Consider the following 24897-nt stretch of genomic DNA (forward strand, 5'->3'; position numbering starts at 1 on the left):
ACTCTCAAGAAGATTTTGGCTGAAAGCTAATGTGTAAGTCACAAAGAAATTACAGACATTGGCTATGAGTGGGCTTTGATTTATGTCAAAGAGAAAACTAGAAAATTTGTACTGGACCGAGATTCTAACCCAGGTCTCCTGCATCATCCAGACACAGTGGTCATTGCAACTGCATAGACCACTCTAGTAACTTATTCACATGTTGCTAATGTTCCAGGTGCAGAAGAATTTGGTTGCAATAATTAAACATGTGTTGTTTGAAACTGATAAACAATATTTTATTCAAAATAATCTACATTGCTATTTACATATTTCTCCCACCTCTCCGGCACACTATGAATGCCACACCTAAAACAACAGTTCTTCTTTTGAAGCGAACCAGTCAGCGAGCCATTTTCGTACATTTTCATATGGATTGAAGCACTGTTCAGTGAGAGCTTGTCCCAATGATACAAATAGATGATAATTGGATGGAACCACATCTGGAGAATAAGCTGCATACCCTAGTATTTCCCAACTCAACACCTCAATTGTTTCCCTGACCTGTTTTGTTGTGTGTGATGGGGCATTATCATGGAGCAATATGACTTTGTGTTGCCGTTTTCCATATTCCAGTCATTTTTCATGTTATACTCAATTTAAATCATCATTTGCTGTTGGTAGCGATCAGTGTTAAAAGTTTCACCAGCTTCTTCTGATCCCACCAAACACAGAGCATTGTCTTCTTTCCAAAGTGATTTGGTCTTGAGTGGATGTTGATGGTTTGACTGGATTCACTCGTGACTTATGATGCTTAGGATTCTCAAAATATATCCATTTTTCATCACCTGTCGCTATTTGATGGAGAAATGACTTTTTTTGTATCTGGCGAGCAGCATTTCACAAGTGGTCTTTTGATTTGCTTGTTGTTTTTGATTCAGTTCATACAGAACACATTTTCCCACTTTCTGCATGTTTCCCATAGCTTTCAATTGAAGAGAAACAGCTTTCTGCATCACATTCAATTGTTCCATGAGTTCCTGTTGAGTTTGACTGTCATCTTCATCCTATAATGCCTGCAATTCATTGTCTACAAAGGTGTTCAGTGGTTTCCTGTGCTCGTCATTTCTCATGTCAAAATCACCACTTTAAAATTTTTTTAATCACTCAAAACACTGTGTTTCCCAAAGAGAATGTTTGCCAGAAGCATCGACAAGCATTTGATGTGATTCTGCAGCAGTGTTCTTCAAATGATAACAGAAAACCAATGCTGCCCACAAATCGTACTTCATAGGCAGAAAACTCAACATGCTTACAGGTTTGAAACAGATACCAATGTATGGAACTTGGGTTACTGTTTGTTGATGTTCATCGTCAGCCAATATGGGAAGCAAACGGTGCTGCAGATGTGGTCTCACAGGTCCTACACAGACGGCTAACACCATCTATAGGGAAATTCCAGTTTAATACTTCTACACCTGGTAGTATTCCTTGCTCACTACTCGCAGCATTTAGCCAATTTCCATAAGAGTTCTAGCCTGGTGTGCACCTGCACTGAACAGATCATTGGCCATCCTCATCTTAATTATATATACCGGGTGACCAAAAAGTCAGTATAAATTTGTAAACTGAATAAATCACGGAATAATGTAGATAGAGAGGTACAAATTGACACACATGCTTGGAATGACATGGGGTTTTATTACAACCAAAAAAATACAAAAGTTCAAAAAATGTCGGACAGATGGTGCTTTATCTGATCAGAATAGCAATAATTAGCATAACAAAGTAAGACAAAGCAAAGATGATGTTCTTTACAGGAAATGCTCAATATGTCCACCATCATTCCTCAACAATAGATGTAGTCGAGGAATAATGTTGTGAACAGCACTGTAAAGTGTGTCCGGAGTTATGGTGAGGCATTGGCGTTGGATATTGTTTTTCAGCATCCCTAGAGATGTCGGTCAATCACGATACACTTGCGACTTCAGGTAACCTCAAAGCCAATAATCACACGGACTGAGGTCTGGGGACCTGGGGGGCCAGGCATGACGAAAGTGGCAGCTAAGCACACGATCATCACCAAACGACACGCGCAAGAGATCTTTCACGCGTCTAGCAATATGGGGTGGAGTGCCATCCTGCATAAACATCGTACGTTCCAGCAGGTGTTTATCAGCCAGGCTGGGGATGATGTGATTCTGTAACATATCGGCATACCTCTCACCTGTCACGTCTCTCTCATTACAGCTCCTTTTATACACGATTGTCATGCGCCTTCTGTAGGACATTTTGTGAACTTTGTTTTTTTTATTCTAATAAAACCCCATGTCATTCCAAGCATGTGTGTCAATTTGAATCTCTCTATCTACATTATTCCATGGTTTATTAAGTTTTCAAATTTATACTGACCTTTTGATCACCTGGTATGTGATGTCTGTTCTTTCAGACATGTCCAAAAGAACAGACACCACATATATATAATGTGTAACTGTCTTTTTGTTGTGGCTGTCTGCAACTTAAAGTGTCATCTTTATGTTAAGTAACAATCTATCTTTTCCTTATATTGTTACAATTAACATTCACTTTCATGATTAATTTTATTGTGACACATTTTGCAGCTACATGATGCACCTCTTTTTTTGTTTGTTGTGGCATTAATTGAACACGGAGAGAACGAGGCATCTTGGGAGCAGACTTCCAACCAAAAATCCTTCCTCACGTACCTGAAAGCCTTGAAACTCTTAGTGTGTTCAGTGGTCACTCAATTCAAAGATCATTTATATTCGATTCATCCTTATAATGTGACTCAAATGTACTTCAGCAAACTTCTCATTCACATTTTTGACACAACTGAAGGACAAACCAATATCTAATAACTCCATCACACTTGTTATTTAAAAACATCAACTAAAAGTTGTTAATTGTGAGAGCTCAGCATTTGGTGCTTTATTTTGGTACTATAGCTGTCTAGATCTATCAAATTTATCTAAGATATGCATAAATTTGTAATTTTTTCAGTTCTTTTTTTAGAACTTGTAATGAAAAGGATTTGTTAGCCAGTAAATTAACTTAAGGATTTGACACAAATAACAGAAACATTTGTTAATTAAAGTTATTCTCATACACAGTGACGTCCTTATCACAGTTTATACGTACTTATACTCTAACACTTGGTTCAAGAATCATAAAAGAAGGTTGTATAACTGGAAGAATCCTGGAGATACTAAAAGGTATCAGATAGATTATATAATGGTAAGACAGAGATTTAGGAACCAGGTTTTAAATTGTAAGACATTTCCAGGGGCAGATGTGGATTCTGACCACAATCTATTGGTTATGAACTGCAGATTGAAACTGAAGAAACTGCAAAAAGGTGGGAATTTAAGGAGATGGGACCTGGATAAACTGAAAGAACCAGAGGTTGTAGAGAGTTTCAGGGAGAGCATAAGGGAACAATTGACAGGAATGGGGGAAAGAAATACAGTAGAAGAAGAATGGGTAGCTCTGAGGGATGAAGTAGTGAAGGCAGCAGACGATCAAGTAGGTAAAAAGGCGAGGGCTAATAGAAATCCTTGGGTAACAGAAGAAATATTGAATTTAATTGATGAAAGGAGAAAATATAAAAATGCAGTGAATGAAGCAGGCAAAAAGGAATACAAACGTCTCAAAAATGAGATCGACAGGAAGTGCAAAATGGATAAGCAGGGATGGCTAGAGGACAAATGTAAGGATATAGAGGCTTGTCTCACTAGGGGTAAGATAGATACTGCCTACAGGAAAATTAAAGAGACCTTTGGAGAGAAGAGAACCACTTGTATGAATATCAAGAGCTCAGATGGCAACCCAGTTCTAAGCAAAGAAGGGAAAGCAGAAAGGTGGAAGGAGTATATAGAGGGTTTATACAAGGGTGATGTACTTGAGGACAATATTATGGAAATGGAAGAGGATGTAGACGAAGACGAAATGGGAGATAAGATACTGCGTGAAGAGTTTGACAGAGCACTGAAAGACGTGAGTCGAAACAAGGCCCCGGGAGTAGACAACATTCCATTAGAACTACTGATGGCCTTGGGAGAGCCAGTCATGGCACAACTCTACCATCTGGTGAGCAAGATGTAAGAGACAGGCGAAATACCCTCAGACTTCAAGAAGAATATAGTAATTCCAATCCCAAAGAAAGCAGGTGTTGACAGATGTGAAAATTACCGAACTATCAGTTTAATAAGTCACAGCTGCAAAATACTAACGCGAATTCTTTACAGACGAATGGAAAAACTGGTAGAAGCGGACCTTGGGGAAGATCAGTTTGGATTCCGTAGAAATGTTGGAACACGTGAGGCAATACTAACCTTACGACTTATCTTAGAAGAAAGATTAAGAAAAGGCAAACCTACGTTTCTAGCATTTGTAGACTTAGAGAAAGCTTTTGACAATGTTGACTGGAATACTCTCTTTCACATTCTAAAGGTGGCAGGGGTAAAATACAGGGAGCGAAAGGCTATTTGCAATTTGTACAGAAACCAGATGGCAGTTATAAGAGTCGAGGGGCATGAAAGGGAAGCAGTGGTTGGGAAAGGAGTGAGACAGGGTTGTAGCCTCTCCCCGATGTTATTCAATCTGTATATTGAGCAAGCAGTAAAGAAAACAAAAGAAAAATTCGGAGTAGGTATTAAAATTCATGGAGAAGAAGTAAAAACTTTGAGGTTTGCCGATGACATTGTAATTCTGTCAAAGACAGCAAAGGACTTGGAAGAGCAGTTGAACGGAATGGACAGTGTCTTGAAAGGAGGATATAAGATGAACATCAACAAAAGCAAAACGAGGATCATGGAATGTAGTCAAATTAAATCAGGTGATGCTGAGGGAATTAGATTAGGAAATGAGACACTTAAAGTAGTAAAGGAGTTTTGCTATTTGGGGAGCAAAATAACTGATGATGGTCGAAGTAGAGAAGACATCAAATGTAGACTGGCAATGGCAAGGAAAGTGTTTCTGAAGAAGAGAAATTTGTTAACATCGAGTATAGATTTAAGTGTCAGGAAGTCGTTTCTGAAAGTTTTTGTATGGAGTGTAGCCATGTATGGAAGTGAAACATGGACGATAACTAGTTTGGACAAGAAGAGAATAGAAGCTTTCGAAATGTGGTGCTACAGAAGAATGCTGAAGATAAGGTGGGTAGATCATGTAACTAATGAGGAGGTATTGAATAGGATTGGGGAGAAGAGAGGTTTGTGGCACAACTTGACTAGAAGAAGGGATGGGTTGGTAGGACATGTTTTGAGGCATCAAGGGATCACAAATTTAGCATTGTAGGGCAGTGTGGAGGGTAAAAATCGTAGAGGGAGACCAAGAGATGAATACACTAAGCAGAATCAGAGGGATGTAGGCTGCAGTAGGTACTGGGAGATGAAGAAGCTTGCACAGGATAGAGTATCATGGAGAGCTGCATCAAACCAGTCTCAGGACTGAAGACCACAACAACAACAACAATACTCTAAGAACACTCCCAGAAAGGTGGCTGATGGGAGTGACTGCACTGACACAAAATGAATAATGTGGACCAATATTGACTGCTTTTTGCTGCACCAACTTATGCCAGCAGAAAACATTGTCTTTAATGCATCTAACATGTCAATATGTTCAATGGTTTCAAGCACAGTTATATATGAGATTTCAGCAAGTGTTAATGACCTGTGTCACTTCAGCTTTCATAAAAGCAGATACATTAAAAACACTGTTGCCTGCTAAGTACTGCAATACCAACACCAAAATTAATTAAATTTTTATCTATGTCCAGAGACACATTTTCAGAGATAGAGGACAGTTAGGCAGTTTTTATGCAATCACTGATGGAATTCTGTGCTTCACTTTTTTAACTGTTGTTCAGCTTTCTCTGTCTGCTTCCTTCTGCATCAGAGTGAACTGCACAATTCTGCATTGCACTGTATGGCTATTTTATTGTATGTGAATTTTGGACTAAGGCTATTCAGATCAGGAGCGCAGATACTGACGTAAGTACATTGTATAGCGCACCCTACCAGAGACACTATTAAAAAATAAGGTACATTATATTTTTTTGTAAATCATTTATAGGTACTCCATATCTGAATGCCCTCACAATTCCTGTTTTAAATTTTAGGAGAAAATTCTACATATTTATATGTGGCTTCCGTTTATAAATAATGATATGGGAGTAAGACATCTCAGCATGTAACAATGTCAAATATTCATTTCAACCAAGACACATTTTATTATTGAGAGAGCCATTTTAGCAATCTTTGGCAAGACTCAAAATTGTTATATTTATGTAGCTCCAAGAATATTCAAAGAATTCATTTCAGTAACATCTCTTCAAATAATTATTTCAGCAATCATATCTTTCAAGTAATTATTATTAAAATTGTATTTATTGATTTCATTTTTTATTTACATAGACACCACATTTGGTAACTGTGACAGCACTTGATTATTGTCTACTAATCCATGCACTGTTTTCATTTTCATGCATAAAATCTTGATTCGAACCATACCAAGTGGATGGAAAGATGCCAGGGCAGAAGGAAACAAATCCCAACAGGCCACATGTCTGTTGATTTTTTAAAAAAGTTAAAACTTTCTTTTTAACACTGGTGACTTATCTGTGCAGAGTATAAGAACTAAATTTTTCAAAATTTTTGTATGTGCAGAACTTCTTTCAGAAAGACAATCTCACCATTGCTGTTTAATCATAGCACAAGTAATAGTGGCATTCCTTTGTGCCAAGATTTTAACAGACAAAGTGCGTCTAGTCTACAATGTTTTACAGCTGGACATCATTACATGGTATTTGGCAACAGTGGTAATATTTCTTAGAAGGGTAAGATATATTTGTGTGTTAGTGTAGCTAGATAATTAATTAATTAACTTACACAATTTAATTTTTCTAATTACTATTTGTAAGGGATACTGATTTTCATGATCAGCAATCAGTTATGAATCCCACTAGTCAGATTGGCGATGCTGAGAAAACTCTTAACACCTGACAGTAGTGAAGGATACTAACTTCTGGTAAACCTTCCGGGATGTAAGGTCGTGGTCCATGAAACTCTTCAGCTCCTAACGTTTCGTCCAGAGCTGCGCTGGACATCTTCAGAGGGGTGTTTCTCCTCCGGTGAGCTGAAGAGTTTCATGGACCACGACCTTACATCCCGGAAGGTTTACCAGAAGATATGTCATCCGGTCGTGAAAGCCTTCATACTGTGAAGGATACTGTTCTACAAATGCATAGACATACTAAATTACAATTAATAATGTAAATTACAGAAACTGCAGATGCTCAGAACAAATCACCCGTGGTACAAAGGAACTTAGTTACGCAAGTTAATGAAATTGCATGTGGAAAAAAAGGGCACTGAACGGTTCAGTCATTACCAGCAGTCAACAAAAGAAGAAAAGCCAGCTGGCTGCAAGAAAAAGAAGTGAAACCTGATCAGACAACAGAAAATAAATTCTCCCACAGTAAGCAAGAACAGCAAGCATGAGGCAGGTCTGCACTCTGTTCGTTCATGAAGGAAACTGACAAATGCACCAGAAAAATTATTTCCACACAACTTAAACACACAGAAAGAATGCACAAACTAAGAGCCCAAACCTTAACAGTTGAAGTTGGTAATGTAAAAGATTCCGTCACCTGGCAGATCAAAGAAGGAGTGAATCTGTGGTAAAAGAAGTTACCACAATAAAAAAGATGTGAACAAAATTAATTAGCTGATAGAGAGTGACAGCTCATTTATTATTTCAGCAAACAATTTGCCTGGCCCATTGGTACTTCTACACTGTAAGCTGGGACAAGCACAGAGCTACAGTCTAATGTTGCTACTAATACTCAGTACAGATTACCCTTCTCATTGCCAGCAGAAAGTTACAGGGAAATATGATTCCTCATAGGCAGTTTAGTGTGTTTATGCCTGAAAACAAATCCATTCACCTCACGAAATTCATTCAGTCATTTAGTGAAATATTTTGCAATCCCCAATTCACCTCATCTCAGATACAGTTTATAAAATATATTTTTGCTTGTACCTCCTGGCATATTGTAAGAGAATGGTCATAAGATATTTTTATTTATTTATTTTATCTGATCTGCTAAGGGTTATTAGGCCCTCTCTTATACTGGACCAGAGTTTCATATATGCAGTACCTTTTTTACATCATAGTTACCAAAGAAATAGCAATTTTAATATGACTAATAGTGTTAAAATGATTTGAGTGCCTATAGTGACAATGCAAATAAATAATACTGACTATGAACTAATAAAATCAATACTGGCAGTACTCTACTACTGCAGCCACAAATGATGATGATGATGATGATGATGATGATAATAATCATAGTGGCAGATAAAAAAAGAATTTACAGGCATAAAAAATACATAGATGTTTTCTGATATAGTAAATCCTAGGGAAAGGAAATTTAAAGAGACTGCACCAGCTTTCAGTTCACTTTCAGATTGAAAACCAATTATCGAAACAAAACATACCCTTGTAGTTGGGATAGATATGTGTGTGTGTGTGTGTGTGTGTGTGTGTGTAGCAATCCCGCTGGTTACACTAAGTAATTATATGACATGCTACAGTGTTGCAGCCTTTGTGTAACATCTTTTATTTTGCCTGTAGGGCTGTTTTGTGATGATAAGTATTGAGAATGTGTACCCATTTTTCTAACTAGATACTCAAATGTACACTGTAGAGTACACCACTTACTTCATTCTGAGTTACAATGCGTAACGTCTACATTTTGTCTGCATGACAAACAATTTTATACGAATACAATAATTCATTGTGAAGTAACTTTTGCTTAATTTTAGATTAAGGTTGGTTGGTTGGTTGTTTTGGGGAAGGAGGCCAGACGGCGAGGTCATCGGTCTCATCGGATGAGGGAAGGACGGGGAAGGAAGTCGGCCGTGCCCTTTGAAAGGAACCATCCCGGCATTTGCCTGGAGGGATTTAGGGAAATCACGGAAAACCTAAATCAGGATGGCCGGACGCGGGATTGAACCGTCGTCCTCCCGAATGCGATTAGATTAAGGCTATAGTGTTAGGTCAGGAGCACAGGTACTGATGCAAACACATTGTATGGCACACTATACCTGACAAGCTAATAAAAAGAAGTTGAGTTGTATTAAAAATGAGAAATGTACAGCAATCAGTCACTAATAATCTGTTTACTGCATAAACGTAATAAACAGATTATTGGCAAGTGACTGCTTTGTGTTTCTCAATTTTAATAAACACAGTCACCGTGCGCGCCTGTTCCATATAGAATCAAACCAGGTAAATTTTATTTTCTGATTAATTCATTTATAGTCACTTCATATCTGAGTGCACTCATTATTCCTGTCTTTTAAATGTTTAAGGGCAAAGTCTACATATTTACAATTGTGTGGCTGTCCACACATAAATACCAGTGTGGAGACAGTCATCTAAACAGGTAATACTGTATTGTCAATTATTCATCTCCATGAAATCACACCTTATTGTCGAAAGAGCCATTTTAGCAATCTTTGGTGAGACTGGGAACTGTTATGTCTATTATCTTCAAGGATATTCAAAGAATTCATTCAAATAATGTCTCTTTAAATAATTACATCAACAAGCAAGCCTTTCAATTAATTATTATTGTATTTACCTATTTTTTTACTAACAGAGATGATACAATATGCTGGCAGTGACAAGAAAGCAGTCAATAATTGGTGATAGTGTTTGATTGGTACTGATACAGCTACTCCATCAGTGACCTCTTCTTGCAGTCCTCGTATAGTACAAGACACCACTGATAAGCAGTTACATTCATCATCTTACTTGAAAATGATCTGCCAGAATTATATAGAACTTACCACTGGAAAAATATATTTAATGATTTCTTCCTTAAATTGCCGTTCCTCATTAGATCCAGCAGAGATGGCTTTTGAACAGCGGCTGCAGTCCGTGCCTGAATTCTCTCTTCTTCTAGTAGTTTGTCCAGCACATCATCTGGAACATCTGCTTTATTTTCCTTGGCTACCTTGAGAATCAAGTGCTTGGCTTCATCAGTTTTGCCTTTTGTGAGTAACCATCTTACTGATTCTGGTATGAACCTTAAAAATTAATTTATAAATATAAAGTACCTAATTTCTGAAATGTTATAAAAATGGGAATTTTTAATTGCTATCCTTCAAAAATTTATCAATATTTTGACAAAATTTTTAAATATTGAATGATAGAAGAAGGTGGCAGGATAGTATAACCAGAAAATTACGTTTATTTTTAATAGTCATTTTTTCACTAGTTATTAAGTTACTAATTGGTATGAATTCAAGACAGTAAATGGTTTACAAGCAGAACAAAGGTGGCCTGTCATTAATCACAGTTAAGTTGACAGTATACATTACAGAAGCAGTTTTATAATGGCTGCGTCCCTGCAGTGTACTTTCGCTACTTCAACATCTTTAAGAGTTCCCTCTCATGATGCAGTCTATAGGGATAACATGTTAAGTGAATGAAAAAATAAAGTTTTAAATATGCTCCTCCACTATTTCTGTCTCATTCTGCGGTTTTATTTTAATGCGCAATTCACACATGAACACACGCTCATGTGTATGTGTACACACACCTATGTCCCTACATTGTGCTGGTTGGACAAACAATGCCAGTGCTGCAGTTTGGCAGGTGGATTAGATTGTGGTGGGTATTGTGTCGGGTAGGGTGGATAGAGGTGAGAGGCAAGGAGAGGGATTCGGGGTGGGTGGCTGTGGCTCAGAGGGAGATAGCGAGTTTGCTGGCTAAGAATGTAGGTGGGAGGGGTGGCAAGTACATGGGCTAAGCTTGTGATGCATAGTTGTCTGAGCTGGCAGAGAGTGATACATATTGAAGGTAACGTGGGGGCAGGAATTTGGAGGGAATGTCAGGGTGGACGAAGAGGAGAGGATGAGGGAACAGTGGTTTACCAGAGATTTGAGGCCGGACATTTACAGAAGCGAAAGGATAGTTCCCATCTGCGGAGTACGGGGAAGGATCCACATGGTCCAGGTTGCGAATCAGACATCGACATGTTGTGCCACCCAGTGGCCACCCAGTGAGCACATCACACCTCCCAGTGGCACAACGTGCGGCTGAGCACAACATGCTCAATTTCAACAGCTGCTTCACAACATGGGCCATATGGATCCTTTCCTCCATCACCAGCTTCTCTGAACTACACATATATAAGTTATCCTTGAGGCACACACTAGCACACACCAGTGTGCAGCATGCCCAGGAAGTTTCATGTGTGTGTGTGTGTTTTCTTTACCTCAAAAAAGAATTACTCTGAAAGTTATCAAGTTTTCTTCTTTTTGGTTGTGCCTGCTGATGACTCAACATTTCTGCTTTTCAGTGAGTGGTCCCCTTTAAATCAAAAGTATTGACTTTTTACGAGTGTCATTCTGTAAGTCATGGCAACAATGGTATATTCGGAAGTACAGCAACAACATGAGGATTCCAAGATGTGCACTGAACCAGTACGGCAGTGTGTATCTGAATGCCAACATAAAACAGGGTTCCTGTACTGTAAAGCTCCGTCTTTAGGCCACAAGTGGCCCTTCCGGGACCGTCCGGCCGCCGTGTCATCTTCCGAGGAAGATGCGGATAAGGAGGGGCGTGTGGTCAGCACACCGCACTCCCGACCGTTAGGACGGTATTCTTTGACCGAAGCCGCTACTAATCGGTCGAGTAGCTCCTCAATTGGCATCACGAGGCTGAGTGCACCCCGAAAAATGGCAACAGCACATGGCGGCGGGATGGTGACCCATCCAAGCGCCGGCCACGCCCGACAGCGCTTAACTTCGGTGATCTCACGGGAACCGGTGTAGCCACTGCGGCAAGGCCGTTGCCTTCCTGTACTGTAGGTTGTGGTAAAAGGTTGAAATGATACACATGATTTGGAACTCTAAGTAAATTTATTATGTATGAGTTCAAACTACTGTGCTTCAAAATAGTCCCCTATTGCATATAAACATTTCCAAAAATGGGGAAAGCACTGAATGCCACTGCCATTGCCATTAATGTGTGCCACCTGTCACCGAGATGCCCTGAGGACATTCCCCTGTTTGCAAAGCCCCTCCCATGCAGTGGTTTCCTCTGTTGTGGAATGTGGTCAGAATCACATGGACTGGAGTCTGGTGAACAAGGTAGGTGGGGGAGGATCCATCTAGTAGCATTGCCAGCCTCACATTGAATGTTTCTGGCACTTGTACTGAGCCATCCTCACATGTGGTTGCAAACTGTTGGTCGATTTTGGTCATGTCTGCCATGGTCTTTTGAATGTATTTACTGCAATTATGGCGACAACATGTTTACCCAATACATCATAATCACCATGGAATGACCCTCATATTTTTACCTTTACTGTGTTTTCGTCTTAACTCCCCTCAAAAAACACCATGGTCCCCTCTGAAAGATACAGAGCTAATATACTTTTTTTGTATGTCAAATAAACTTTGAAATTTGGCACCATTAAGAGGGTTAATATTTAAAATCATTATAGGTATGATTATTATTAGTCAACACAGGAGTTTGATGAGCAATATGTGCACAACCTTTATACAGCTTTTGGATATAATCATGTTTACTTACAGAAATATTACGTGCTGCAATTCAAATTTTCACTGATTATCATAATCAAGAATCAAATTCTGAGGAGGCAGTATCATAATCTGTCTTTCTTGGAGGGCCACACTCGTACAGAATTTTTTGGAAAAAATTTCTGTCATTTGACTATTAATTGTCATGATTTTGGCTTTGTATCCATTCTCAACTGCATGCTGAAATGTTAAAAATGTCTGACCTGTCTGTGACATGTTGTTGTTGTTGTGGTCTTCAGTCCTGAGGCTGGTTTGATGCAGCTCTCCATGCTACTCTATCCTGTGCAAGCTTCTTTATCTCCCAGTACCTACTGCAGCATACACCCTTCTGAATCTGCTTTGTGTGTTCATCTCTTGGTCTCCCTCTATGATTTTTACCATCCACGCTGCCCTCCAATACTAAATTGGTGATCCCTCGATGTCTCAGAACATGTCCTACCAACCAATCCCTTCTTCTAATAAAGTTGTGCCACAAGCTCCTCTTCTCCCCAATTCTATTCAATACCTCCTCATTAGTTATGTGATCTACCCATCTAATCTCCAGCATTCTTCTGTAGCACCACATTTCGAAAGCTTCTATTCTCTTTTTGTCCAAACTATTTATTGTCCACGTTTCAATTCCATACATGGCTACACTCCATACAAATACTTTCAGAAACGACTTCCTGACATTTAAATCTATACTCGATGTTAACAAATTTTTCTTCTTCAGAAACGCTTTCTTTGCCATTGCCAGTCTACATTTTATATCCTCTCCACTTCGGCCATCATCAGTTATTTTGCTCCACAAATAGCAAAGCTCCTTTACTACTTTAAGTGTCTCATTTCCTAATCTAATTCCCTCAGCATCACCCGACTTAATTCGACTACATTCCATTATCCTCGTTTTGCTTTTGTTGATGTTCATCTCATATCCTCCTTTCAAGACACTGTCCATTCCGTTCAACTGCTCTTCCAAGTCGTTTGCTGTCTCTGACAGAATTACAATGTCATCGGCAAACCTCAAAGTTTTTATTTCTTCTCCATGGATTTTAATGCCTACTCCAAATTTTTGTTTTGTTTCCTGTACTGCTTGCTCAATATACAGATTGAATAACATCGGGGATAGGCTACAACCCTGTCTCGCTCCCTTCCCAACCACTGCTTACCTTTCATGCCCCTCAACTCTTATAACTGCCATCTGGTTTCTGTACAAATTGTAAATAGCCTTTCGCTCCCTGTATTTTACCCCTGCCACCTTCAGAATTTGAAAGAGAGTATTCCAGTCAACATTGTCAAAAGCTTTCTCTATGTCTACAAATGCTAGAAATGTAGGTTTGCCTTTCCTTAATCTTTCTTCTAAGATAAGGCATAAGGTCAGTATTGCCTCACGTGTTCCAATATTTCTACGTAATCCAAACAGATCTTCCCCGAGGTCAACTTCTACCAGTTTTTCCATTCATCTGTAAAGAATTCACGTCAGTATTTTGCAGCTGTGACTTATTAAACTGATAGTTCGGTAATTTTCACATCTGTCAACACCTGCTTTCTTTGGGATTGGAATTATTATATTCTTCTTGAAGTCTGAGGGTATTTCGCCTGTCTCTTACATCTTGCTCACCAGATGGTAAGAGTTATGTCATGACTGGCTCTCCCAAGGCCGTCACTATGTTTTACCAATCTTTCAACTTCTCAGTGTTAGAAATTTGCTCCTTAGTCACAGAGCCATTTGAGAACTGCGGTGTCAATATCCTCATTATTGAAAAATTTGTGACTGCTGCAAATCAGTTCCTCAATTGCCTGGACAGTCATCTATGGTCAATGGCGTTCCCTGCCGAGCAGCATCACCCACTTCTATGCAGCTTCAGTTAGAACATTGTCTTCTACTTTGGGATACATTTTCCAGTTGTTGTGCCACTGCACTGCACACTATGATGCACTTGTCATCCATACCACAAGAGAACTGTCTGCAGGAGACGTAGAGCACATCTTTTCTTCTGATATTGTACCATTCTTTTTGTGCTGTGGCCTTAGTGTGCAACATGTGTAACTTATTTTTTAAAGTGCCCTTGTAACTTGAAAAATTTTTTGTTACATTTCCTCTACCTGTTTCGCACCAGTAGATTCATAACATTAGACTCACAGGAAATTTTCTTCTAGCTGAAACAGTTACTGACCAATTTACGGTATATAACTATGTTGCATAGTACAATTTTTCAAATGAAAAGAGACAAACAAATTTAATACATCACAGACAGTGCATAAAAAAACTGTAATTACTGACTGTATGTTTTGCTTAAAAATCATTGGTAATGATATTGCTGTGGCAAGAATAGAATATCGCTTCAAGGCATATAACATTATTCCCCAAAGAAAATGTTTTAAGCAAGACTCTTTTCAGTTTATTGAGACATATTTCAAGTCTGACCTATATAGCAACTAGGGCTTTAAGTTTTTTTTTATTTTTTTAATTAACAGAAGAACTTTCTGAGCTTCCCTATCTAAGACATCAATGATCACAGAAAGCGTCTATGTAGAAGCATTACATCAAGTTATGGTTGATGGAACTGGAACTTTCATACCATAATATTACACAAGATGTTATTATCAAATGAGAATTAAAATGAATGAAAGTCCAAATGACCACATTAGCTGTTTATTGTAGCCCATTCAAAGGCACAAGACAGGTTTCACACCTCAACAAATGTTTTGTAAAGTTTATTTAACAGACAGCATTTGACAACACCTATACAGAATAGCATTTGTGGTGCAGGTTTTTTAAGGTTTTTTTAAAAGAAACCATTCATGATTTTTATTATACTAAGATTGTATTTCTTTTATACAGAAATGCATCTAAGTATTCACCTTTAAGATGCGAAACAGGTCCTAGGTCTTTGAATGGACTATAACAAACAGCTGATGTGGTCATATGGACATTCATTAATTTTAGTTCTAATCTGAAAATAACACCTTGTGTAGTGTTATGGTACGAAAGCTCCGATTTCATCAATCATGTATTATTTTAGATCTGGTTGCATCACCTACAGAGCATTCTGTCAATGGGCTCTATTTGGTCAAAATCACTGAGGAGTATAAAACATAACACTGTATTTATTTCCTTACCACCAGTAGGATAGGAAAAGCACTCCAGGAACGGAAAATGCTATCTGCAAAATTCTCCATTCTTTTATAAAGTAAGCAAAGAATGCAGTCAGCAAGTAACCAATTGTACCAAATACTTGGCACAACACACCAGCAACCATTCTTTTGCTTGGACCAACCATTTCCATTGCTGAAAAATGAGGTAACTGCATTGATTTCAGTAACATGAATTAAAAAAAAAAAAGTTATTCAAAATCTTCCATAAGTCAAGTAATATAATAGCTCCCATTATTTAGTGTAATACAACAATATTAAGACTATATGGTATACTGGAAATAGATAATGTACAGCAAATGGGGGTTTAAATATATCTAAGAAAAATGATATTAAAAGTTAACTTCAGTTAGAGAAAAATAGAAAAGGTCGATACTTCCCAACTGGTAACATACGAAGGTATAATTATACTCAACCTTCCCATCTCTTGTTTCAAATGAAGGATTCTTGGTTCTATTAAACTATCTTTTTAGTCTATATCTGAGTGTGTGCTACCATTTGATATGTGAAATTTGTGTGAAATATTCTTGTAGTTTAGCTGACTAACACTTCTGCTTACCTATAACATAGGCTACTAAAAAAACTCCAGAAGTAGTAGCACCAATCAACATTCTAGCTGCAACAAACGATGAATAATTTGGCAGAACTGCTGCTCCTATTCCACCAATTACCTGGAGGACGAGGGAGAGGAAGAAAATTGGTCTCCGCCCAAATCTGCAACAATATTCATTAAAAAAATAAATAAAATAAAAATTTTAAAAAATCCATTTTAAGTGGTCATTTTGTGACACAAGTAATAAAATGATCAAAACTGTAATTTTTTGTGTTGGGCGTGTTCTGTGGTTGCTTATATTTCTTAAAATGTGTGTGTGTGTGTGTGTGTGTGTGTGTGTGTGTGTGTGTGTTGGAAGAACATGCACAGTTCTGACAACAATGGGGGAAAGGAATATAACATAGCACTTCATTAGGTACTCTTCAACCTACAGGTAGCAGGAACATGTTCTTTGACTTGTTCCACATCCCTGAACGTTCTCTATAACGTGAAATTGTACAGGTCATGATCAATGAATAAATGAAAGTGGAATAGGCAGTTTTCTGCAGTCTTTTAAACCAGGCACAACCTATTTTTTTAAGTTAACTCTGTTTGCCTGTTGACACAATGTTTATCAGTAATGGTAAACTGTCAATTTCAATTAGACAAAATGAAGATAAGAGTCTGCAGTCTTATTGAAGAAAACGTCCTGTTTTTCACTTCGATCACTTGATAACCTCTCTCAGCACATTCAAATTGTGTGCATTAAGGCTCACAGATTATAACTGATATTGTTTAAACAAATATAACACAGACTTCAGCTTCCTTCACATTTGTTTTGTTTTACATTTTTTGCACAGTTATCACTTACATTAATAACAAGAGTAGTTGGCAATATAGTATATCATTTCAGTCATTTTATTAGAATGGAAGAATATCTCCTCTACATCACACCAAGTAATACTAATGTTACAATGAAAATAGTCAATTTTTGACAATATAATATAACTGGGACTGGCAATGGCAAGGAAAGCGTTTCTGAAGAAGAGAAATTTGTTAACATCGAGTATAGATTTAAGTGTCAGGAAGTCGTTTCTGAAAGTATTTGTATGGAGTGTAGCCATGTATGGAAGTGAAACATGGACGATAAATAGTTTGGACAGGAAGAGAATAGAAGCTTTCGAAATGTGGTGCTACAGAAGAATGCTGAAGATTAGATGGGTATATCACATAACTAATGAGGAGGTATTGAATAGAATTGGGGAGAAGAGGAGTTTGTGGCACAGCTTGACAAGAAGAAGGGACCGGTTGGTAGGACATGTTCTGAGGCACCAAGGGATCACAAATTTAGCATTGGAGGGCAGCGTGGAGCGTAAAAATCGTAGAGGGAGACCAAGAGATGAATACACTAAGCAGATTCAGAAGGATGTAGGTTGCAGTAGGTACTAGGAGATGAAGAAACTTGTACAGGATAGGGTAGCATGGAGAGCTGCATCAAACCAGTCTCAGTACTGAAGACCACAACAACAACGATATAACTGGATAGATAAAAACTCTATTCACCAAGCGGCAGCAGGAGAACATGCATATAAAAAAAGGTTTTACTTACGCAAGCTTTCGGAGACAGTGGCTCCTTCCAGCAGAAGGGTTGAAGGGGACGGAAGAGAGGTGAACGGAAAGGAACTGGTGATGTTTAGGAACAGGATCAGAGTTCACAAAAGTCACTGATAACCTAAAATCCAGGGAGACTTACCAGACAGGGTGAGAAGAAAAGAGTTCCTTTCTCTTCACCCCTCTTCCTTCCCCTTCAACCCTTCTGTAGAAAGATGGTGCCACTCGCTCTGAAAGCTTGCATAAGTAAAAACGTTTTATACACATGTTCTCCTGCTGCCACTTGGTGAGTAGGATTTTTGTCCATTCAATTAAATTATATTGTCAAATAATAATAATGTTGTGCACTTAATTATTATATTCCCAGAGACCTTTCACAGCTTCATTAATTTACCTGTCTGACAAGTCACCAAATATTATAGAGCCAAGAAGAACTCCAACCATGAACAGTGCATCAGCAGTTGCACTTAACCATGCATATTCACAGACCAGGTTAAACTGAAAGAAAAGTCACAGCTTATTAAGTTAATCAATAGTAATCATATACAGATTACAATGAGGGAGAAGGCCATCACTTACCACAGGCAGCTGTGCTGACTGCACCAACATTTTCTGAGTCACTAATGAGCGGACAATGTGCTCATGTTATATCACTCTTACACAAATGCCAAAAAAGCTGGTGCAGCACCTCTTCTGCTTCTAAAATCTGTGGACCATGTTGGTTTCCCTCACAGCAGAATGTACAGCCTACAGAATGTACAGTCAAGAAGGCTGTACATTCTCTTACGAAGACATAAGTTACACTGACCAACCTCCATTACTGCACTGCTCTTGTAAGTCGTCGTGTCATATATCCAACTGTCACAATCCACAGTGTTATTTGTTGGTATTCCAGCATCAAAATATTCTTGGGTGAAATTTGCATCTAACCGCTGACAAGATGACCACGTCTTTGCTGCAGTATCCCATGGAATTGTCATATTAATTACCTCAGGTGCCATAACATATGTACTATTATCCATTTCATAAGGAAGGTGGCACCTGTATGGATGTAAAAAATTGTTAACTACTATTTTCTGTGCAGAATATAGCAACCACAATTTGACAGCTGTCTCATAACATAAAATATGATAAATAAAAAAAACCATGACAGATATTTCATTTTTTGTGCTGTGTACTTGTTTGATGTAAAAAATTACTTTACATACACAGTCAGTGTATGTTCCTTTGCTTGTGGACATGCTCAATCGTTCAATTTTTCTATTAATTGTGAAGTACTTTCCCTCACTTTCTTTGATTCTTTTTCGCTTGTGATAACAGCTTTGTGACATTAAAGACACCTCTCCCAACTAATATTGTTAACAAGACATTAACAATACACATTCACTTGGTAAAAATCACAATTTTAAGTGGGAAATAAATTAGTCAAAAGTAAATGTTCTCACAGTTTTTGAGCAGAGGTTTCCTTTTTGGAAGGTAAACATTAAACAACAGCTCATACAGGGGAATTTACAAGTTATTCTTAATCTTGAGATAAAGAGAGAATAGTATTTATTCAAGTTTGAGTTCTATTGTTTATTATTCCCTGGATTTTATGTATGTCTAATGTGAATCATCTCACACTTAATACAAACTTTTTTAAAGAAAGAAGTTGTTGTGCATGAACAAATCTAATGAACTAGGCAGAAAAAAGGGATAAGTTCTTAGAAAATAAGACGTTTGAAATACTGGCTAAAAATCAAACTCATACCTCTCATACATTAACAAACTTTGTGGTTCTAAGTGAAATACATTTCATAGTCTTCATGGAACACCCATATCAGGTATGGTAATCTCAACACCTTATCAGCAGAAAATGCCTCAACACTCCACCAATACAACAAATGGCACAGTATACCAACAAGACATGAGAAACAAAAACTTTCTTTCATTACATTACGTTATAGATCATATTTCAACATAATATATGTATGACTGTATTGCAATGAAATATTTCAGAATATTTGTAGTTTTATTAGCACAGTGAGTAACATAAGTCAAAAAATAAGATGTGGAATGCTGATAACAGCATTCATACTGCTCATTTTACTTATGCCCTTCCACTCACAGTACCAGAATATGTACATTCTGACCTTTTTTATGATACAAATATAGGAATAAAAAGTTGTGTCAGTCCCCTTAGTGTGAATGCTGCTAGTGAAATACTTGGAAACACTGACAGATAGATCAAGGCAAATGGATCATCATAGAATTTCGACAAAACTCAATAAATACAGTTCAGTAGATCTTATACAATTATACACAACATAAGAATGGACTCCTCAAATAATAAAATACAATAAGTAGACAGTGTTAAGATTTTGGGACCACAGATAGCTCACAACTTTAATGTGAAAATCCACTGCCTCGAATTAAGGAAGAACCTTAGTTTAACTATGTTTGCAGCATGCAAGACTATTGCAGTAGGTGATTCAGAAAGGAAGAAACAAGTTTATTCTGGACACTGCCATTCACCAATGACTTATGAACCAGTTTTAGGGAAAAACAATGTATAGGGAAAGTATTTTCAGAATACAGGAGTGAGAAATGTGTTATATGAATTATATCTGGTGTTAGCCCAAGAACATCCTGCATATATTTCTTCACAAAACTTGGTATTTCACCAGGAGCTTCACAATACTCTCTTTATCATTACCAATATTTCTCTACTTTGAAAAAGTAGTGAAGACAGGAAAAAACAATAGGGCCAAAAATAACCTCTACAAAGACTTCAAGCAGTTAGGATTTGTACACAATGGTGATATAATCATAGGTAAATAAGTATGAGAGTACTCACCTATGTTTTGTTTTAGCTTGTAAGAAAACATTTGCTAGTTTGTGTGTAACACAAAATATTGCAGGCAAACAGAGGAAGAAATAAATACGCTTTTGGTAACGTCCAAACTCTCCCAAGTACTTCAAAATATCGTCATAAGCCATTTTTTCAGTATATTAATCCTGAAATAAAAAAGTATAAATAATTAGAACTCATTTGATTTTAATGATATTCAGTCACATCACTTTGTCTCCAGGTCACTCCAGACTGTTGCTTTTAATATGAAGATTTGGATTCACATACATGAATATTAATACTTCATTATACACGGTCTCTCATTTACTTTGACCATCCTGCATAATTTGTTGTCCTGAAGCAAAATAAGAAAAGTATGAACTAAATGTTTTTTATCTATTACATGGACATCAACCAGCAAGATTGCCTTTCTTATAACGTTACATCTTTTTTAAATATCACACTATATTTTTTTAGTTAGTAATCCACTTTACCTCCTCAAGCACCTTCAAAAACATATCACAGTGTACTAGTCACATAAACATGACATTAATGAAAATGTAACACAAAATGTAAATTGCAACAACACACAGTGCAGGTATCCAGGGTTACTGCTGTAACTACCAAACTTATGTGTGCACCATTTCATAGTTCACATATGAAGGTCATGCTTGACTTGGTCACTGGAGGCCACCCGGCCTCATAGCATGACAGCAATTGTGTAAGCAGCCTTCCACCTGTGCCCCCTGTTAAAACTAATAACAATACAGGCCAGAGCACACGGCTCTGCCTGCCACTTGTTTGATGTCTGTACTTCGTCTCTCATGCAATAAACTTATAATGTTCTTGGGTTAGAACACTTTAGGGACGAATACGGTATTTGATTCGGCATATTGCACTTCAATCATCGGTCGTTTAAGGTTAATTTCCATGGAGGTAGTGCTTGAATCTCTTCTTGAGCAACAGCAGGTGCTGACAGTTGTTATTTCCAGTTTTGTTGACCTCATCTTGTGTGTCTTAGTTGTTGTGTCAGCTCACCGCCTTAAGGGGGGTAGGACGTCAAACGGGCCAACTTGGAGCAGGAGAGACACCACAGGACATTTAAATTCCACTGTCTATACTTTTACAAATAAATTCATAAAACTTTGTCAGCATGACCAGGAAGGATTCAGGATTCACACTCGTAGCAGTAAAAGCTCAAAAACGTAAGGAAATAAATTTTTTTTACATGTGAAATTTCATAATTTTTTCACTTACTATTGGCTTCATTTGTTGCTATAGGTACACTTTTCTTCATAAGTAAGAGAGATTCTTACATGAATTTTGCACTGCTTGTTAAACACAAACTCCTTAATGCAAAACTCTAGAATTTTCCAACTCTATTAAAATCTGTGGTAAAAGTTGAGATAAATAATTATAAAATTTGAATTTCTTCTAAACATGAAGTTTAAAATGTAACACCTCATTCATTTTTCCATAAATTAAATAAATTCTAGAGTTTCATACACCTGTAAGTATGGTTTGTATGCTGTGCAAAATTCATTGAAGTGTACCTATAGCAACAAATGCAGCCAATAGTAAGTGAAAAAATTATGAAATTTCACTTGTAAAAAAAATTATTTGGTTATGTTTTTGAACTTTCATTGCTATGAAAGCGAATCTTGAATCCTTCCTGGTCATGCTGACAAAGTTGTAAGAATTTATTTGTGAAAGTATACACAGTGGAAATTAAAATGCTCCTGCTCCAAGTCGACCCATTTGACGTCCTGCCCCCCCCCCCCCCTTAAAAGAACCTTCAAGTCTTCCTTTTCATGAGATGTGGGAGTTATTTTCTAGCTATCACTGTAAACGTACTTATATTATTGCTGCTGACGTGGAGTTTTACCGTTGCCAAAACAGTCAAGCAGGGGCATGGGCAGCAGAACTACATGGACATAGTCATCATAATATTGTGACAAATATTCATAAGGAATTGTATGCAGATCAAGTGGTTCAAGAAGCAATCGTACTTATTGCTTCCGATACTGAAGTTTGAGAGTGAGCTCTACAGTTGAAAATCCTATGCTTACAAAAGTATTAAACATAGCTTAGTCATTTGACATTTCATGGACTGCAGGTAGTCAGATAGAAGCCTGATCTTAAGTTTCAGAAATCAGTTCCTCTCACCCCTCCCAGCCCTCATTCAGTTCACAGGGGAACAGAGAAGCTATTGCAGCAGTCCATCAGAAATCTCAATGTCGTATAGATAATCATCATCCACGACATCAATAATGTGCATCATAACAGCAACAGCATCATGCTCCACTGCCTTCATGCCCATACTGTTTCATGCAACATGAATGGATTGTGTGTCCCATTCTGGGCAACATGTAACAGGTGCCATAGAAAGGGACACATTGATTCTGTGTGTAACTGTCTTCTGAACCTCAGTTAGGATGACACGAACATGGATGTGAACAGTGTGTCAGCAGTGACGGTGTCTCCAAGGAAGCTATAAACTGAAGTGTGTATGCTAACAAACCTCTGAGAATGCAAGTGGGCATAGGTGCAGTAGAAATGTTGGTGAATTCTCAGGCTTATGTGGCTTTAGTGTCACAAAGGCTGGTGAGTTATAATAAACAACAGATTCCTGTTACTTACAAGGTGGTGGTTGGTTCAATAACATTCCTAATTGTGTACAAATTCTTACGCTAAAAATGTGTTTGGTTTGGATGCTTTTAAACTTTCTGGATTCTCCATCGATGACGAAGTGCATCTGGTTTCTGATCAAGTTCCGTCAACAGTTAGGTGCTCACTGTGCTGGATTTTCCTCTATATTTCCTCAAGGATTGGGTTGTGCAATACAATTTCAGGTTCATATTATGATGCAATGGTCTGCCAGAACTTGTTTTTTCTGGGCCCGCCCAGTACTTGTAACTTTACAAGATCAAGTGAAAGCAGAATTAAACAAAATTGCATACTACCACAAATTCCTACCAGACACTGCTACTGTGGCAGAACCACTCCATCCATTATTATGAAAAGATGTTCCTTTCCAATAGTCCCCGGCTTATGACCAGGCATTTAAGTTGTTCAAATCTAGGCTGCTGTCGGCCCCTGGTTTTGTCACTTTTCAGCCAGGCCAGTACCTTGTATTAGCCACAGACGCATCTCAATTTGGCCTTGGCGCCATCCTTGTTCATAAATATGCAGACAGATAACAACATCCTATCACATATGCCTCTAAAAACTCAAATTCACTGCAACTGTGTTATTCTCAGATAGAGAAAGAAGCTTTAGCAATCGTACAAGCTCTACAAAAAATTCGTGTTTTTCTATACAGGTCTCAGTTTCACCATAACCATTCAACATCCTTGCCAGACAAAACTGCACATCACTTACAAGGGTGGGCTCTTTTCCTGTCACAATTCAATTATGAGATACATTTTCAACATACAGCGCACATGAAAATGCTGATGCCTTATTGTGTTTCCCAATTGGTCCAGATCCAGAGTTTTATAAAGAATTGTCTGTTTTCATTTACACTGTGGAAGCTCAAGATGTAGTTAATGGTTCTCCTATTACAAGCACTAAAATTGCAGAAACAGTAGCCACTGATCCTGTTTTAAGTAAAGTGTTTGTTATATGCAACACAGCTGTTGGGACAAACCTCGAGGCTGTGCTTCTCATCCTTTAAGAAATTATTTTGCATTGCAAAATCATCTTCCTGTTTGGGACACAGTTCTGCTGTCAACTATGGAGGTGAATGCTGTGTGTTTATTACATGTGGACCACTGGGGTGTGACACGTACAAAAGTTTTTGGTCAGGCATCGATGGGAAAATAGTGCAAGTTGATGCAGCCTGCCCACTGTGTACCACTCATTAGGCAGCCCCTCATGCATCTTTGTTGCAGTGGCCAGCTCCACAGCAGCCTTAGGAACAAATTAAAGTAAATTTTGCAGAACCTTTTTTGAATTCATGCTGGCTTGTTGTAATTGATGCACATTCAAGTTTTCGTGTATGGTGTGTTGTCTGTTGATCTGTCTATTTCTGCAGCATCAACAATTTCAGCTCTGTCAAACATTTTTGCAATGTAAGGTCTTCCATGTACGAGGGTAATCCCAAAAGTAAGGTCTCCTGTTTTTTTATAAGTACATAGACCTGTTTATTTCTACAATGGTTTACATCA

General features: G+C 37.9%; 1 protein-coding gene across 4 annotated transcripts in view; it reads right to left on the minus strand.

The window, feature by feature from the left end:
• LOC126199429 (organic cation transporter protein-like) overlaps positions 1-24897 on the minus strand; it is a 194107-nt gene that overhangs the window by 13589 nt on the left and 155621 nt on the right. For all 4 annotated transcript variants that reach the window (XM_049936357.1, XM_049936365.1, XM_049936373.1 and 1 more), the window contains 6 exons: positions 20735-20895; positions 18711-18939; positions 18293-18396; positions 16315-16469; positions 15723-15891; positions 9858-10097 (listed from right to left, as the gene is read on the minus strand). In XM_049936357.1, the coding sequence (XP_049792314.1) occupies positions 9858-10097; positions 15723-15891; positions 16315-16469; positions 18293-18396; positions 18711-18939; positions 20735-20877 (1040 nt within the window). In that variant the 5' untranslated portion in view covers positions 20878-20895. The remainder of the gene's footprint in view (positions 1-9857; positions 10098-15722; positions 15892-16314; positions 16470-18292; positions 18397-18710; positions 18940-20734; positions 20896-24897) is intronic.

Source organism: Schistocerca nitens, chromosome 1 (assembly GCF_023898315.1).
Source record: "Schistocerca nitens isolate TAMUIC-IGC-003100 chromosome 1, iqSchNite1.1, whole genome shotgun sequence".
In the NCBI taxonomy this organism is placed as follows: Eukaryota; Metazoa; Arthropoda; class Insecta; order Orthoptera; family Acrididae; genus Schistocerca; species Schistocerca nitens.